The sequence below is a fragment of the Typopeltis vanoorti genome, chromosome 9 (assembly GCF_054136105.1).
Source record: "Typopeltis vanoorti isolate ZY-2024b chromosome 9, IOZ_Tvanoo_1.0, whole genome shotgun sequence".
In the NCBI taxonomy this organism is placed as follows: Eukaryota; Metazoa; Arthropoda; class Arachnida; order Uropygi; family Thelyphonidae; genus Typopeltis; species Typopeltis vanoorti.
Window position 1 is genome coordinate 89,612,614 of NC_143557.1, and position 18,651 is coordinate 89,631,264.

The window sequence follows — 18,651 nt, forward strand, 5'->3', positions numbered from 1 at the left end:
ATTATAGCTGTTCTTTCACACCTGGTCACAGATGAGCCTACAAGCCTGACTCCAACAATCATGCCTTTTTCAAAGTCAGTGATGTCCTCTCTGGATTCCATTCTATCATCATCATCAAATTCCTGCCATGTAACCTCAAGGGGTGTACAGGATATGATAGTACTACATGAAAAATTTACATCATTACTAACTTCTTATCTACAATTTTCATCCAAATCAGCCTGTTACTTATCAAGACTCCAACATTACCAGATCTTATATTTCTATCGTCTAAGGCATTTTGTACCGTATCAATCCACCTATATCTTGGTCTTCCTCTGGGTTGTTTTCCTGCAAACCTGGCAGAAAACAAACACTTGTTTTACTAATCTTTCCTCGCCCATTCTGTTTAAGTGACCATACCACCTGAGATTAGCTCTGCTAACACATTCCTGGATGCTGACAATGTCAAGTTCTTTCCTAATATCCCGTTTTTTAATATGATATTGCCATTGATGCCATCTGTTCATGCCTCTAATCTTTCTCACGACTCTCATATCTGTGGTTTCTAGTCTTTGGTCAAGTATTTTACTTCTGACCCAGCTCTCAGATCCATAAGTTAAAACTGGTTTGAACAGCTAATTTAGTGTTCCAACTAATTTCTCTCTTATTCCATATGAATTTATTCAATTGACTTCCTACCATACCAGCTTTGTTGATTCTGTTGTCTATTTCCATATTAAATTTACCATCTTCACTAAAAATCATGCTAAGTAGCTGAAATGTTTTACTTGTTCCATAAGTTCTCCATTCACAACGCAGTTCACATTTTCAATGATTTTGCCTGTTTTCAAACAGTCCATGTCCTGAGCAGAAATCCAACAAGTATTTGCCATTATTATTAGCTTTGCTCTTTTCTCCAAATTTTCCCAAAATATTTTTGTATGTCTGACAATCATTTCCTACCATGCTATTTAGATCCCCAATAAGGACCAACGTTTCCTTTTTCATTGTGTCAGTTTCTTTTTCTAAAGCCTCAAACAATTCCTCCACTTCTACCTTAGTAGAACCTTCTGTGGGACCATAGACACAAATAAGTCTCATTGTCCAGTAGTTCCCCATTCTGATATTTGCCCACATCACTCTACTTGAGACTGCCTGCTATTCAAGAAGATTAGCCTTGTATTTAGTGCTGAATACCATGGCTACCCTCTCTTTTCCTTCCTTGTCATTGTGTGAATATAACATTTTGTATTTATTGCTCAGGAAGATCTCACCAGTTTTTGTCTTTTTTGTTTCAGTTACACCTGAAAACACCCCCAACTTAACATCTATGTGATATTAAGTTGGGGGTGTTTTCAGATTTGTTCCAGTAACTGACTTTTCGCTGTTTGCCCTGATTCCCTGGCAAAAACAATGGGCACCTTGATTAACCGGGCGACGCCCCAGCCGGCATGAAATTTTGTCATGTTGTAAGATTTTGTATTTTGGTTTAAGCCAATAAGAATACAATTTGGTTGGCTAAATTCCAAATTGCCAGCCCATCCTCGTCCATTCAGTATCCAGGTAGATACCCAACAGGGTGCACCACGAGAAGGTGAGGATTGGACATTAGGTCAGAAGCCCTGGTTGGTTCTCCACATTCCTTTAAACGCTATGTGGAGGTCTCCTCTCTTATACAGCTTTGACCCTTAAGCCCCCCCCGTTCTATTCCATTCTAACATGCAATAAATGGTGATAGGCCTCCATTTGCTTTATACACATCTCTAGGAATGTCGAAACATGTGTGATCACACTCGGTCATAACATTATTACAAAATATGAGCAAACTGGTCAGTCATGACCTCTCTTTAGCATGCTGTTCATCCTTGCAAAGTGCAGCTGTCTATCAACCCATTTTACTGTGTGAGTTCTTACCACCTCTCTGAGACTACAGTACCACTCCACAAATATAAGTCATTAGACACATAAGTTTTTAAACCACTCTTGTATATAATGATACTATCATACAGAGGCAGTTAATTCTGAATAAACAGAATTTAAATGAAAAGGTCCAGCTTCATGTGATTACTGAGTTGTGTGAAGGACATAGTCATAATTATTTTAATTCAGCTATTTCAGATAGAGAGTAATTACAGAGATTAATAACAGTGCAGTGTAAAATGCCAACAAATATTCTATTATGACGTATGAAATGTAGCCACAGAAATTATTGTTGCCTGACTAAAACCAGAGCATAAAACTAAGAATAAAATATTTTAATTAGTATAAATTTCCAATAACTTAAACAGCATGGTTTATTTCTTATCCAAAGATTTACAAAATACTGATACATATTTGCATTAAAAAAAAAAAAAAAAAAAAATCACTGTGCTGTGCCCAAATTGCTTAACAGGTGCAGAGGGAATTAGTTTCTATTTATATAGTTTATATACTGATATAATTTGCCTCACACTTAATTTACTGTCAATTTAATTTTAAACGATTTATAGAGAATGAAAATAATTAAACTTGCCCCAAATTTCAGATTTTTCATTCTAAGATAAGCATAACCAAAATTTTACATTATGTTCATATAGTTCAAATTGTATTTATAGGAATGTATCACCAATTCATGACACTAAGACTGTGAAAAATTAGTTTGATTTACAATGGCTCACTTAACAATTTCAAGGAATAATTAAGTCATAAAAGCAGGGATCTATTGTACCATGTGAAATGAATTAGCCACTGGATTTGATTATCTCAAAGATCACCCAATGATTTTTCTTTCAAGAAGTCTAGTGAAGTTATATTTACATGGTAGTCTAAACAAAAACCAAGGCCACATTCTGCACGATTTGGAAGTACACATTCATTTGTGCAGTATATCAGATTTCTTCTATGCCAGCAATCACTTACAAACTATATGAAATATGGACTGTATGCAGTAAATATGCTGGACTTTGTTCTCATCTCTGGACTGAGATTCTTAAAAGCTTTAAAAAAAAAAAGTAAATGCTTTAAAAGCATTAATATTAATATTAAATGCTTATGTGACTCTTCATTATTTATTTTTTTACATTTGTTTTCCAGTACTTTAATCTTGATGATCCTATTAGATATTGAACAGTAAAATGTTGATGTTTTTCCTCTTTACATACTATTAAAGATATTTTCAACAAGTGTGTTCCCAGTATACCCATGCTCCTCCTAAACATGAATGATCCCCCCCCCCACCTCTCTCTCTCTCTCTCTCAAATGACATCCATACTGCTGACAAAGACAGACCATGTAGTATTCAAACATTTCAAATTTTAAGAGCTCTTCTAAAACCAATACTATAGATACATTTCCTTGATAGTTGTTAAGATGAAAGCAACTAAACAAGCTTTATTGTATCAAGAACAGTCCTCTGTTATTTCTCATAAAAACAGTTTACTTCTCCTTACCTTTGATAAGATCTTGATAAGACCTCAGATCTTGAGTTGAGATCAGATTTGTTTTTGAACCCGCTTAAATGCTAGCCATTCCTATCACACTACATCATTATCCTTCTTACCCCTCCAAAAAAATCCAGTGTCCTATAAATTATATATTTAGTTTAATCCTTTATTCAAGTGTAAACAAACAAAGTTTGCTTTCAGTGGCTCCCACTGATGAGACCTCAATAAAGGTTGAAACCTGTCTGGGTAGTGACCCTTCCAATAATGCAGAGCATTATACATGTCTGCAAGGAGATGTGCTTTGCATTATGAGATACTAAGGAAAGTGATCAGAACCCAGTCCATCTTTGCCATGAGTTGCCTCAGTCTGGAAGATACTTCAGGTGCAAACTTTGTTTGCTTACACTTGGATAAAGGATTAAACTAAATATATAATTTATAGTCTAACCAAGTGGGAAAAAACTTCCAAAATCCAGTGTCCTCTTCCCCTCAAGATATTACTTCTTCACTGTATCACTCTTAATGTCATATAAGCCCAAATCTAGCCAATCATAGAATAGTGTTTTCAATTTCAGATGCATCAGAAACTTCTCTAAAATTGCTTGGTGCAATACAAAAGATGGCAGTCCATTTACTTCTTTTCTTTATCAGAAGTTAAACCTGTATAATTATGAATATAAGTATAAAAATGCAATATAAAATATTTTAAAGAAAAATTCTTGAAGAAAAAAAAGTATTTTGTTAAAACATGCAACTTCGAGAATTTTTTTTTCAGAAGTATGGTACGCTGATCAAGTTCACTATACTTCCTAATAGTGAGAGCTGGCTGTATTTTACCGTAGCAAATATAATATCTTTAAATTTCTTAAGTGAGTACTACTAAATATATTTTAAAAGTTAACATTTTTGACTGACCATTTATTCCCTTCAATTTATAGAAGCTACTGCAATCAGTGTTTATTCGCCTCTCTACAGTTATTTTTGAACCATATTCTTCTGGCTTAAAAGCATCATCACCACAGTTTCGAAGAGTAATTGCCACTTCTGCAGCTCTGTAACAAATATTTCAAACAATATTATACCTGCATGTATTAATAAAAAACATCTTAACAGAGTATAGCCAAAAAAAGGAAAATTTTCCCGAATGAATTTCTGTAAGTGCAAAACAACAACAAACATGTAAGCATTTTTTAATATTTAAAAAAAAAAAAAAACATACTTATCAGATTTTTAATTTTTAAATTTGATAAGCAGAGTGGACAGTATCTTGGGCTAGACTAAAAGATCAAGCCAGAGGAAATGCTTATCTGTAAAAGCAGGTGGCTGAGTCGATATCACCACTGAATATCAAGCGAGAGGCTCCTTCAAATATCAAGTCATTCTTATAATGATATAATATTCTTATGGTGATATGAGTGCATGGCATGTATATTTTTATTTATGTATAGAAAAAACAAAGAACATGGATATGTGGCCTCCTTTGATGATGGTAGTAATAACAATATCATTTACTCTAGATACCTTACCACATTTCTGGTTTTTGATGACTTTTTCTACCTCTAGTACTAATATATATACACTCTTGTTTGCATTCTTCTTGAATATTTCTACTATTTTGTGTCACTTCTTGAATCATTCAGCAATATTTCAAAGTAATTATTCCAGACATTGAGAACATTTTAATCTTCAGTTTCCAAATCAACTTTACCATCTCTAATTTCGATTACAGTACTCTTTCTTCCATTTCTAAGCTTTTTTCGACAGCCTCCAGAATATTTTGCACCTTCTTGATATATATCTTTTGTATTCTTACCTGCATGGTCTCTTTCAACTATAGGTGAGTTAGCCAGTCTCATATGGAGGTAGGGGGTTTTATCACCTGGAAACTCAGGTTTTTTTGTCCCCCAGAACAGGCAAACCAGCCTCATGAACACACATGGATTACAGTCATGAATACATCCCAGCCATATGCCAGTCCCGAGCCCGGATAAAATTTGGGGAGTTGGGGAAAGCAATGGTGAACTACCCTGTAAAATCTCACCAGAAATACTTTGTGGACAATGCCTACAAAGTCACCTACAGTTAGAAATGACTGAAAGGGAAAAAGGTATTCTTACCAAAGTCTCCCCATGAATTTTGTTTAGCTACTTTTAAACAATGCTTCACTTTCATATATCTTTCTCTATTCTCTGACTTACTTGCCAAGAACTTTTAATAAGCTTTCCTTTCCACCAATGCCACTTGAAATTCCTTTGTGAGTCCATAGAGTTCTGATTTTTCTATCCTTGTAGACAACAGCTGAATCAATTAGTGTTCTCTTCAGAATCTGCCACTGGGTCTTCAAGGTTTGGTTATTGTTTACCAACATTTCCATATTTTCTTGAGTTATATTTGTACATGAGTCTACCATTCACTTCTGAAAGCTGCTCAGCTTTGATTCTTATTAAAACTTTCTTCCACTTTTCTTTTTTTAATACGATATTCATTTTCACTATAATCTAAACAGTGATCACTCCCTATTTCAAATTCCCTGTATACTCTTGTGTCTTTTCTCTAAAGGGACCTACACAGCTCAGTCAGTTTTGATGATGCTCTTTGGTTGGAAAGACCAGGATTCGAATCCTGGCCAGGATGTGAAGAAGCTTAAAAACTTTTCAACTGAAAGTGAGTTAGCCAGTCTTATACAGAGATGGCATGGTATTTTTTTTTTCTCCTGGAAACGTGAATTTTTCATCATCATCATCAAATTCCTGATATATACCCTCAAGGGGTGTACAGGATATGATAGTACTACATGAAAAATGTACATCATTATTAACTTCCTATCTACAATTTTCCTCCAAATCATTCTGTTACCTGTGAAGACTCCAACATTATCAAATCATATATTTCTATCTTTTAAGGCACTCTTTACTGTATCGATCCACCTATATCTTGGTCTTCCTCTTTTTTCATTCCCACAAAAGACAAACTGGCTCTAAGAACACATGCATTTAACAGGCATAATACATTGGCCTCATAGCCTGAGTTTCTTCAGCCATAAATCCCAAAACAATAACCAGTCTTTTCTCCAAATGTTCCAAACATATATAAATATGTAAACATATAAAAATATCTTCATATATGTTTGTAATTCATTTCCTACTCTGCTGTTTAGAGGTCTCCAATAAGGATGCATTTTTTTCTTTCTGTCGGTTGCTGTTTTTCTAATGACTTGAAAAATTCCTCTACTTCTTTAGTAGAACCTTCTGTGGGACCATAGGCACAAATAATTCTCACTGTCCAATTCTCCATGTTTGCTCACATCATTCTACGTGATACTGTCTGCCATGCAAGCTTCTCCTGCCTTTCCCTGATCATTATTGCCTGAATATAACATCTTGTATTTGTTATTTAGAAGAATCGTATCTGTTTTGGCCCTTTTTTTTTTTCTTTCATTATATTAATGAGGTATACTTCTCTAATTCTTCTGCCCATTCTGTTAACGGTATATGTTCTCTGGCTGATCTGTCTGCTTTGTCTGATGAAAAATATGAAATCCAACCATGCCATCCAGATGGCTGATATAGTGCATAGATTGCACTACATCAGCCTATTTCATTTATTTATTTCATCTTTTCATTTATTCAACTGACTTCTTACCAGATGAATAAATTTATATAGAGCAAGAGAAAAATCAATTAAAATCCAATCTGGTGTATAGAATTGGGGTGTCGCACGGATTAGATCGTCGGCTTGTCGAGAGCTCCTGGAAAGATCAGTATTATTTTGTGTTAACATTAGATATTTTACCAGAATTTTAAGTAGTATTGTTTGCTTTTTGATTCTTGGTGTGTCTGTGCAATTTTTGCGTGTTTTCTGTTATTTTAATTATTATTTTTAAGAAAAGATAGCGTACACATGGCACCGATAAAGAAAAAAATGGCGGCCAGGTCGCCATGCTTGCTTAAGAGTTTTGATGTAAAAGAATTTATGCAATGTGCTGTCTGTGAGATGTATGCCTTGCGAAGAGCGGTAGGAGTCTGGTTAGAAAGTGATAGTGGAGTTAATATGTGTAGAAAGTGTAAAGAGAATGAGGACTTCAAGCGTGTTTCGTGTATCGAGACTGATATCGTTAACGGTAGTCAGAATGTAGAAAATGGCGGTGTACTAGAGAATTGCGTGGTAGTGCCAGATATGTGTGAGAGCGTCGCTGAAAGTGTAAATGAAGGTAGAAACACCGAAGGAATGGATGATTTGATCGATAATGAAAATGGTGAGATAAATGCGAGTAGCGAAATTGCCCGTTTACATGGCGCGATACACAGAGCCAAAAGACAACTGGAGCGTATGCAAAAATGTGTGTTGAACGTACCGACAAATAACCGGCGGAAGTCTGTGACGGCAAAAAATAGAATGTACGTAAACGTCAATAAAATGAAGGAGCGAGTGCTGTATGGGGATTCGCTATTAAGAGGCGTAATAATTGAGAGTTTAACGAAGTCATACCAGCCGGGTGCGAACATAAAGGACGTCAGCGAATCTATTCGACTGCAAAAACAGAGGGTGAAAGAGATGATAATAGTGGCAGGAACGAATGATTTGAAAGAGGACAAAATGGAAATGATAGAGGATGTGAGGGAGTTGTTTGAGGTAGCAAAAGAGAAGAGTGAGAGAGTTAGGATGGTGAGTATCTTACCGCGGTATGACAGCGAAGTGTTTAGAAGGAGGGCCATAATTGCCAATGACTTTATGCGTGGGTTATGCATGGAGAGTGGTGTGGAATTTGTGGATGTGTGGAATGAGTTCGATGGGCGAAAGGACTTATATAAGATGGATGGGTTACATTTGAATGGAGTTGGTGTACGGAGACTTGAAAGAGTGTTGATGAATGATGTGGAAGTGGATGTACAGACTTAGGGAAACTAGATTTATTAAGAGGGGGGGGAGTAGATATGCAGACTTTAGGGGGGGCAGTTAAGTGTATGAATGAGTATATTATGCCCGGGCGAGTACGACGGACAACAAATCAGAATGGGATAATTAGTATAAGGAATCAAAGTAGGGATGGGACAAATGGGCTTCTGCGATTCATGTACACTAATGCCAGGAGTATTAGGAACAAGAAGGAAGAGTTTTTGGCCATGGTTGGCACTTCCAGACCACAGGTTATAGGTATTAGTGAAACATGGCTGACTGTAGATGATATAACTAGTGGGATTGAATGTGATGGGTATAGTGTGTTCAGGAATGACAGAGAGAATAAAATGGGGGGAGGAGTATTGTTGATGATAGCTGATGAGCTCCAGCCAAGGAGTATAGAATTTGAACTGCAGGATGGGGAAAAAAGCACATTTGAGGCTGTTTGGTGTGAGATACAATCTAGCAGAACAAAATATACAATTGGGTGCTGCTATAGACCGGGTGATGGAGTGGATGGTGGGAATAGTATGCATAAGCAAATAGAAGAAATGAATGGAAGGAGGGTAATTATTATGGGTGATTTCAATTATGGTAACATTGACTGGAAAGAGGAGAGGGCACATGGGAGGAAGGAATTGGATTTTATGCAGTTATTAAGGGACAACTATCTACGGCAACATGTATTGGAAAATACCAGGGGGCAGAGAGTGCTGGACCTAGTAATTGCAACTGAGAATGTAGCTGTAACGAACATGACCATGTTGCCACCAATTGGTGAGAGTGACCATAAGGTCATGACTTGGGAGGTGGCTAAAGGAGTCGAATTTACAATTAAGACAGGGTATATGTGGAATTACCGGGCTGGTAAGTATGACAAGCTTAGGTGTGTGCTTGGCTCAATGCCATGGCATGTAAAACTGCAAGGGCTGGATGTTGATGGTGCATGGGAGGTGGTTAAGAACTGTTTGCAGGAGGCAATGGTTGACTGTATACCAAGAGTCCGAATAATAAATCAGGTAGGGGTTAAATGGATGAATAACACTATTAAGCTTGAGCTGCAAAAAAAGAAACAATTGTGGAGGGAATTTAAGGAGAAGGGTGACCATCAGGTGCATGAACAGTATAAAGCTCAGGCCAGGATGGTAACAAGGGTGGTAAGAAAAGCAAAAGCAGATTACGAAAGGAAATTGGCCATGCAGGCTAAAGAGAATCCCAAACAGTTTTTTCAATATGTTGCAAGTAAAAGGAAAAATGCTCATGGTAGAATGATCTTAAAAAATGCTGAGGGTAGGGAGGTAACTGAATCAGTCGATGTTGTGGAATTACTGAGCGAGCACTTTGCAAGAGTATATCATCCAGGTGGTGGCTTTGCGGAAATGGAGGAACCAACAGCTTATACTGGAATTGTGATGAATGAGGTAGAGGTAACTAGTCTATTACAGAACCTCAATGTCAATACATCTGTGGGATTGGATGGTATACCAGCTCGTGTCGTACGTGAAGCGGCCAAAGAATTGTCAGTGCCCTTGACCATTATGTTTAATTTGAGCCTCAGGACTGGGTCAGTCCCAAGGGGGTGGAAAGAGGGGAAAATAGTTCCACTGCACAAAGGTGGTTCCAAGGCTGCTGTTGAAAATTACCGGCCAATCAGCATAACAGGAATCATTATCAAGGTCTTAGAGAAAATAGTCAAGAGGAAAATACAAGATTGGATAGAAGAAAATGGGATACTGTATCGGGGACAGCATGGTTTTGTGAAGGGTAGGTCATGCCTCAGTAACTTGCTCACGTATTATAACACAGTGACCGCTGAACTGGATAAGGGTAATGGGTTTACAGTGATTCTGCTGGACCTTGCTAAGGCCTTTGACAGGATACCACATGGAATTCTAATCAGTAAATTGCAGCATATGGGAATGGACATAGGGTTGGTGAGATGGATAGGAGGGTGGTTGACGGAGAGATATCAGAGAGTGGTTTACTCAGGAGTAGAGTCCACTAGACGGCCTGTGACTAGTGGTGTACCACAAGGATCTGTTCTTGGACCACTGCTGTTTAATTTGTTCATAAATGATATAGGAAAGGATCTGAGAGGAACAGTTCATTTGTTTGCGGATGATGCGAAGTTGGGTAGGGCAATAGTGAATGCAGATGATGTCAAAATTTTGCAGGATGATTTGGATAGATTGGAGGTCTGGGCTAGGGAGAATGGATGTCAATTTAATGTGGCAAAATGTAAGGTTATACATTTTGGGGTGAAAAGATGGGAGGCAGTTTACTGCATTGGTGGAACCGTGCTCCAGGAAATTGATGAGGCACGAGATTTAGGAGTGTTGGTGGATAAGGAATTGAAATTTAGGGGACACATTGCAAAAGTGGCCAAATCAGCTCATCAAATCACTTGGTTGCTGAAGAATACGTTGACAAGCAGAGACAAGCAGGTTATTGTTCCTCTGTATCGAGCCTTGATAAGACCTCATCTCGACTACTGTGCTCAGATTTGGTCACCTAGGTTTCTTCTTGATGGGGAGGAGGTAGAGAGGATCCAGAGGCGAGTGACCAAGATGATAGCAGGTCTGTGGAATGAACCGTATGAGAACAGGTTGAGGATTTGTGGGTTGCAAAAATTGGTTGATAGGCGGAGGAGGGGAGATATGATTGAGACATTCAAATTACTGAAGGGTTTCTATAAAATTAATTCAGAAGATATTTTTGAGAACAGGGCTGGTTGTGGGAGGACTAGGGGACATCCATGGAAACTGGGCAAAAGTGTTGTTAGTAAAGGTGTTAGAGCTGGGTTCTTTACTTTTAGAGTAGTGAATGAGTGGAATGCGCTCCCTGAGTCTGTGGTGGATGCTGTGACAGTGAATGAGTTTAAGGCGAGGTATGATAGATACTGTATGAATGTCGAATAGTTGTGATGAAAATGATTTGGGGCCTCCCTCGATGAGTCTAATGACTCCCTGGAGTTGCCCGTAATAATAATAATAATAATAATAATAATAGAAAACAGTGTTCAAGCCAATTTTAACTTATGGATTTGAAAACTGGGTTAGAAACTATGGATATGAGAGTTGTGATAAAAATTAGGGGAATGAAAAGATGGCATCAAAAGCAAAATTATATTAAAAATGGGATATCAGAAAATTTGACATCATTGACATTCAGAAATATATGATCAGCTAATCTAAGGTATATGATCACTTAAACAGAATTCAAAGAAAATGACAGGTTAGCAAAATAGATGTTTCATGTTGAGGAGGCAAAGAAATGCACCACTAAAGTAGTTGATTTAGAGGTGCTTTAGAAGACTGAAACATAAGATATCAGAATACAGAAGACATGACGAATAACAGATTACTTTTGAAAGAAAACTGTTAACAGGAAACAAGTAACAATGTGAAAACTTATATATAATGTTATAACACTATCCTCCATCCAAGAATTTTCCCAAGATGTTATATATTGGGAAATGATGATGATGATAAATTTAATTCACACCAAAATGAACAGATAAATATGCTGAAGACATTAGCTATAATTTCATAATAATGAACTTGTTCACAATAAACCTGATTAACTTTTAACATTTTATTTACTTTTTTCAGTTACCTCTACATTCAATATTCTTGAAAATTGAATAGTGAGTAGTATTCAACAATCTAATCAGTATTCAATACTCATATAGTACTAAATAATATGGAAAGTTATTAAGAAGCAATGTACTAAGTATTAAGTGTACTTCCACTTTAGTTAATTCAATTATGACCACTGAATCAGCCAGTATATGAATATTTAATAAAGTTGATGAATAATAAGATATTTGGAGTAAAAAAAAAAAAAAAAAAAATCCATTCAAGCACATAAAATTAAGCATTTCTCTTTATGTGGTATTTGAAATTTTTTAGCTTACAATAGTATAGTGTGCACATGCACTATGGGTATTCAAATCATTATAGTTAAAAAGAAAAAAGAAAAAAGGTTGCTTACTGTTTACCATTCTTCACAAAACGTTTAATGTTGGTTCCTCTACCAGTAGAACTTGTTTTACCACCAAGTCCAACAACAATAGCAGTTAAGATGGCACTTTTACCACCTATTTAATACATATCACAATAATAAATGAAATGTTCGTTAAAATAGTTATTGAAAATGAAGCAAATGAACTTCAATATATTTAGCTACATTAAGAACTCATAAAAATATATTAATTCATTACCTAGTTTCCTACTTGGTTAGTGATCAATAAAACTTTTTCATACTATAGTCACCTAGGGTTATTAAGTATTTCATCACTGGATTTCTTCATGTAGAATTTTTAAATAAAATTCTAAAAATTTAAGTTTCAGCATTTTATTAAACAGGATAGTGAAAAAACTATAATTTAAAGACAAATTAACATTTGAACTATGAAAGAAAAAGGTTTTGCTTATAGAACTGACATACAGACCCTCCTTACTTTTGAATGTGAATTTAAAATTTTAAACCATATTAAAAAATCAAGTTAGCACTTAAGACCTGATAATCATAAATTATCGATTTTTAAATAACTAAACATTTTTAATTAATTTACTGAGAGTCACTTAAAAGTGTCACAACTAAATAACTGGGATGAGACCTTGCAAAGCCTGCAGGAATATGGGTGAAATGATTAGTGCTTCTAACGCCGCTTATTAGGTATTCAACATTAGACATTGAACAAATGTGGATGGGGCTGGCAATTTGGGATTCAAATTATATTCTGAACTGACTTAAACCACTAATAAAATGATGGTACAACATGATGAAATGTTATGCCAACTGGGATTGCCTAGTTAAACAAGAACACTACTGTTTCAAGTAACCAGAGCATACACTGCAAAGTCAGCTAAAAAAACAAAGTAGCCTCTCCCACATGAAATATGAAAGACTACTGGAAATGATAAACAACAAAAGAATAGCAATTGCAAAAGCGGATAAGGGGAATGTCATGGTAGTAGTTCTAAACCACCATGACTATACACGTAAAAATTTTCTCTTTGCTTAATGATTGCTCAATCTACCTTCCCTTAAACTAAGATCCTACCAATTCACAAATCAGGGCACCTCACAGGTTACTTAAAAAAAAAAAAAAAAAGTCACCTCCTTGCCTTTTGAAATTACCCACTAAAATCATACAATATGAGACTTCCACACTGCTGTTATCATTTCATTACCAAAGAGAAGGTAATACTTTTCTTCAAAAAACTGTGATTGGGAATGAAAGCTGGGTCCATTATTATGACCCCAAAATAAAAACCCAATCTATGGAACATCTCCATCACAGTTCAAACTCAACCTTCTACCAAAAAAGTGCATACTAACTATATGTTGGGAAAGCAAAGGTGTCATTCACCAGTCATATATGGTGAAAGAGATGGTAACAAATTTGCAAAATTATGTGAATATTTATGAACTTACATGAGTAAGTTCACTTTACCAGCTATCAAGGAGACTGGAGTGAAGCCTTTGAACATCTTCCTTACAAGATATTTCCTTCAGGTTATTTCCTAAACTGAAAACAAACCTCAAGAGAATAATTTTGAAAATGAGGTAAAAGCAGAGGTAAAAAAAAAATGGTTCCGAAAACAATCTAAGAGACGGTACTACAGTTACTTTGACAAAAATATTATGTAGTGAAAGAAAATGTATTGAAAGGGAGGGGATTATGTTAAGAAACAGGATGAAAATAAGTTATTGACTTCCAATTTAAATAAAATGCTGAAACTTAAATTTTTAGAATTTTATTTACATTGTATAGACATGTAACTATATTTTGTTTATTATTATTATTATTAGCGTCAGACCTCCACGAATAAAAAAAAAAAAACTCATTGCGGGAGATCTACAATCTCATATACAAAATGATCATCGAACTATGCCTTAAACCTGTTCACAGTTTCTGCACTTACCACATCCTCAAGCAAAGAATCTACTTCTCACTCCCATGCTCATGTCCTCCTTATACAGCATCAAGGGATGGTCTTTTGTTCTACCCTTCTACTCTATAAAAAAAAATCTCTTCCACATTAATCTGATAACAATCCATCACCAGCTTCCATCAGCAGATCCTTTCTCTCTTCTACACTTCACAATGCTCTGCAAATTGCATTCATTCCCTTAACCGGTCTTCATATCCTACATTCCAAAGACATAATACTGATTTTGTGAATCTTCTCTAAACCCTCTCTAAGATCCTCATTTCCTTGAAAACCAAGGGACTAGATATGCAATAGTCCATACGTGGCTTGATCAAGACCTTATACAAGTGAACCATAACTTTTTTAGTTCTGTATGTCAGATCATCCTCATCTTTGTCATAATCCATTGTGTTCTTGCAATTTTAGCAATGTAACCCATAAACTTTAAGTCTGTGTTTAGCATTTCCAGATCTCTCATCTCTTCCACCTCCTTCAAAATTTCCACCTCTTTCAAAATCTTCTCTAAACCCTCTCAGTCTTACAAGTGAACCATAACTTTTTTAGTTCTGCATGTCAGATCATCCTCATCTTTGTCATAATCCATTGGGTTCTCGCAATTTTAGCAATGCAACCCATAAACTTTAAGTCTGCGTTTAGCATTTCCAGATCTCTCATCTCTTCCACCTCCTTCAAAATTTCTCCATCAATTGTATACTCTGCATCTCACTCTTCCCTACCAAATTTAAAGACCTTACATTTTGCAACTATACTTGCTTTCTCAATCGCACAGTCTATACAGATCCTTCTCTAAGGCCACAACATATGCTCTACACTCCTCATAGTTCTTCCTAACTTTACGTTATCTCCAATTAGACCTGTCCTAATATCATTAACATACACATTAAACAATAATGGTCCTAACACAAACCCCTGTGACACACTGCTAGTGACTTCCTCTTTTGTCCTCCCCCACACATACACAACCTGCTGATACCTGAGTGATAGCTAATCACCTATCCAACTCAGTAGTCTCTTATCTAATCTCATCCATTTCAATTCAGTCACCAGCTTGTCATGTGGAAATCTAACAAAGGCCTTTGAAAAATCCTATACCACTGTAGATGCATTGTATATGTAGTGAATTTGTCAGCTTATGGTACATAAGCAGACTGATGAAACATGATTTTTCTCTTAACAAACCCACACTGACCACCACAAAGAATATTAGCAATCCAATTCTGAATTCTAGCCTTCACAAACATCTCCAACACCTTAATCACAATCTCTAGGCCTATAATTTGAAGCATTAGTCTTACCTTTCCCCTGTTATTAAGTTGAACAATTTTACTCTCCTTTCACTCATTTAGACTTGCCATGTTGCAAGACTTTTCATCAGCACTATTACTCTTCATATTGTGCTGTCCTCATAAAGCCTTCTTTTTTCAGAATACATGTTTAATGTGCTCATTCATCAATTTACTTTATTTAGCCTTTTCAGCTTCAGAATACACTCAGACATTGCTGATGTTAAATATCTCTTCATTAATGTACAAATATCATCTGTTCCTTTCCATTTAACTCCCCTTTCCATGCCATAACTCTAAACTTTCTGCAAAGTTTTTCATAATTGCCATCCTGGTAGCCCATATATATCCTTTTATCATATATTTTCCTACAACCCAGGTGATCATCTCATGGTCACTCCTACCAACTGGAGGAAAATTAAACATTCCATTTACAATCACATCATCTGATTCTAAGACACTTGCAACCCTTGTGTGCCCTCTGTTATACATTGCCTAAGATAGCTGTGGAAGGGTATGATGTTTTTTTGTGATGGCAAAAAAAGGAGAGGGGGGTGAGGGTTATCACCTCATTCCAATCAATATTATCATAATTAAAATCACCCATAATGAATATTCTCCTCTTGTTCACTAAGTCAATTTGTCTATACATTTTTTTGTCTGCACCCACTGCCATTCCTTAGCTTACAGCAACATCTCACTAAATATCTAATGTTCTCAACCTCTGCCTCACGCCACACTGTTTCAAAACCACTGCCACTATTTTCCTCCCTTGTATCTCAATCATATGCAAACACAATTCCCCTGATATCATCAGCACACATACCCCCTCTCCCTTCTTGCCCTCACAAAAAGCATCATACCATTTCCATTTCTATTCCTGTAACGATATCATTCTCATCATTGTTTCACTTATTCCAACTAGTTTAAAGAGAATAAACTCAATCAGTGCAACAGTTCCATCTTACTTATTTCTGATACAACCTGCATTTGTAAATAAGCATGGAAATTCATTTCTTTTTGGTCTAGAACAAGTCTTATCCATACCTCCTGTTTCTCTCTGTTAGTTTTTTAGTTTCAGTTTCATAACCACGTACGATCGGCACCTGTGACAATTGATAAGAAATTGATATTTATGTTAAAGAAATGTCAAGTATTTGAGATTTACTGTACTTACCAGATTCTGATAGTTTTAATAATTTCAATGATTCTTTATTGTTATTCACAACTATTAAGCATACTGTGATATCCGTCTTCATTATAAAGACCTTTTGCTAATGATGACAACGTGTCAGCCGTTATCGACTTCTTGCTTGCGGCTCAGTTGAATAAGTGCACATGTTCAGCAAGGAAGTGGATGGGTGATTGATAGTTGACAGAGATAATGTTCAGTACCAGAGTAATGAGAGAAACAAAAAGAGAGAACGGAAGCTTAAGAGCATAAACTAGAGAATTTTACTTTACGAAGTTTTAAAAAATTGACAGTTCGAATTTATTAATAGAGGAATCCGAAAAGGAATCTTAGTAAAGGTGAATCCTTTGAGTGGAACAGTGAGACTGTCAACAAATGAATAGTAAATAAAAGAAGATATAAGCAGACGTTCTATGGCAATGTTTGAACAAGCACTAATAAAAAGACAACAAAATTTCACCTTTATAACTCTTTATCCCATATATCTCTCTGCAGACTTAACTACTTTCCATGCATCCCAGTTATCCCATTCCTATGCTGACTATTCCCATACACGCATTCATTACTGTTTCCAGAACTACCCCAACTCCTCACATTTCTCATTTACCTTGCATTCCTGTTCTCATATTCTCTTCTCTCTCCATTCACAAAAACTTTGTTCTGCTCTCCTGCTCCACTCTCATTCCTCTAATTTCCTCTTATTCCCTGTTGACATTACTCATTATACTTCCATCTAGCAACATTCTCTCCAGGTGATTCACACCTAATCAATTTAAATGCAATCCATCTCTTTTATACGAGGGTGGTCTGAAATGTTCTCGGCCTAACAATGAAAAAACAAATTTATAATTTCAAATTTATTTTTATTTTTTAACATATTCTCCCTTAAGATTAATACATTTATTCCAGCGATGCTCCAGCGCCATCATCCAATCCCTGTAGTGGTTCTCGGTAAGATCTGCAAAATACCCCTCTAAGGCTGCAATCACCTCTTGATTCGGAGAAAAACGCTGACCAGCGAGGAAGAGTTTTAGTTTTGGGAAGAGAGAGAAGTAGGGAGCCAAATCTGGGGAACAGAGTGAATGTTCCAGCTCATAGTGCAGATACCATTTTTCCCATTACCAAAACACCTTTTTTGGACAGGTGCATCGTCCTGATGAAAGATGATTTTTTCCTTCTGCAAACTGGATCTTCTTCTCACGAATTTTTTCATCTAGTTTGGTTAAAAGATCACAATAATATTTACCAGTTATTGTTTTATCCTTTTCATGATAATTACTAAATAAAATGCCTTTAGCATCCGAAAACACTGATGCCATGACCTTTTCTGCTGATGGAACCAACTTTGCCTTTTTTGTGCTGAACAACCCAGCTTCTGTCCACCGTTTTGACTGCTGTTTGGATTCTGCTGTGTAATGGTGAATCCAAGTCTCATCCATAGTAATAAATCGATGCACAAAATCAGTTTTATTCTTGTTAAAACACTCCAAGCACTATTCAGAGATTTTCATGAGAGTGCGTTTTTGATCTGCTGTGAGTAAGTGCGGCACCAATCTTGCACAAAGCTTTTTCATTTGCAATTCTTCATGCAAAATATATCCTACACATTCTTTTGAAAAGCCTATAGTCTCAGCAATTTCATGCATTTTGACTTGCCGGTCATCCAATACCATATCACACACTTGATGAATGATTTCTGGTGTTGTTACACTTTTTGGATGTCCTTCACATGGATCATTTTTAAGGCTGGTATGGCCATGTTTAAACTCAGCAGCCCATTTCTTAATTGTTGAAAATGAAGGAAAAGAGTGCCCATAAATTTTATGAACTTCGAATGAATTTCTTTTGGCGTTAAACCTTCTTTTACAAAGAATTTTATAACCACACGATACTCAATTTTATCCAGTTCA

The 18,651-nt window shown here is 36.1% G+C and overlaps 1 protein-coding gene across 1 annotated transcript in view; it reads right to left on the reverse strand.

The window, feature by feature from the left end:
* The window catches only part of SMC6 (Structural maintenance of chromosomes 6), a 594,918-nt gene that overhangs the window by 536,896 nt on the left and 39,371 nt on the right, over positions 1-18,651 (reverse strand). The window contains exons 3-4 of the mRNA XM_090398426.1: positions 12,297-12,402; positions 4,320-4,456 (exon numbers count right to left, since the gene is read on the reverse strand). Of these exons, the coding sequence (XP_090254552.1) occupies positions 4,320-4,456; positions 12,297-12,402 (243 nt within the window). The remainder of the gene's footprint in view (positions 1-4,319; positions 4,457-12,296; positions 12,403-18,651) is intronic.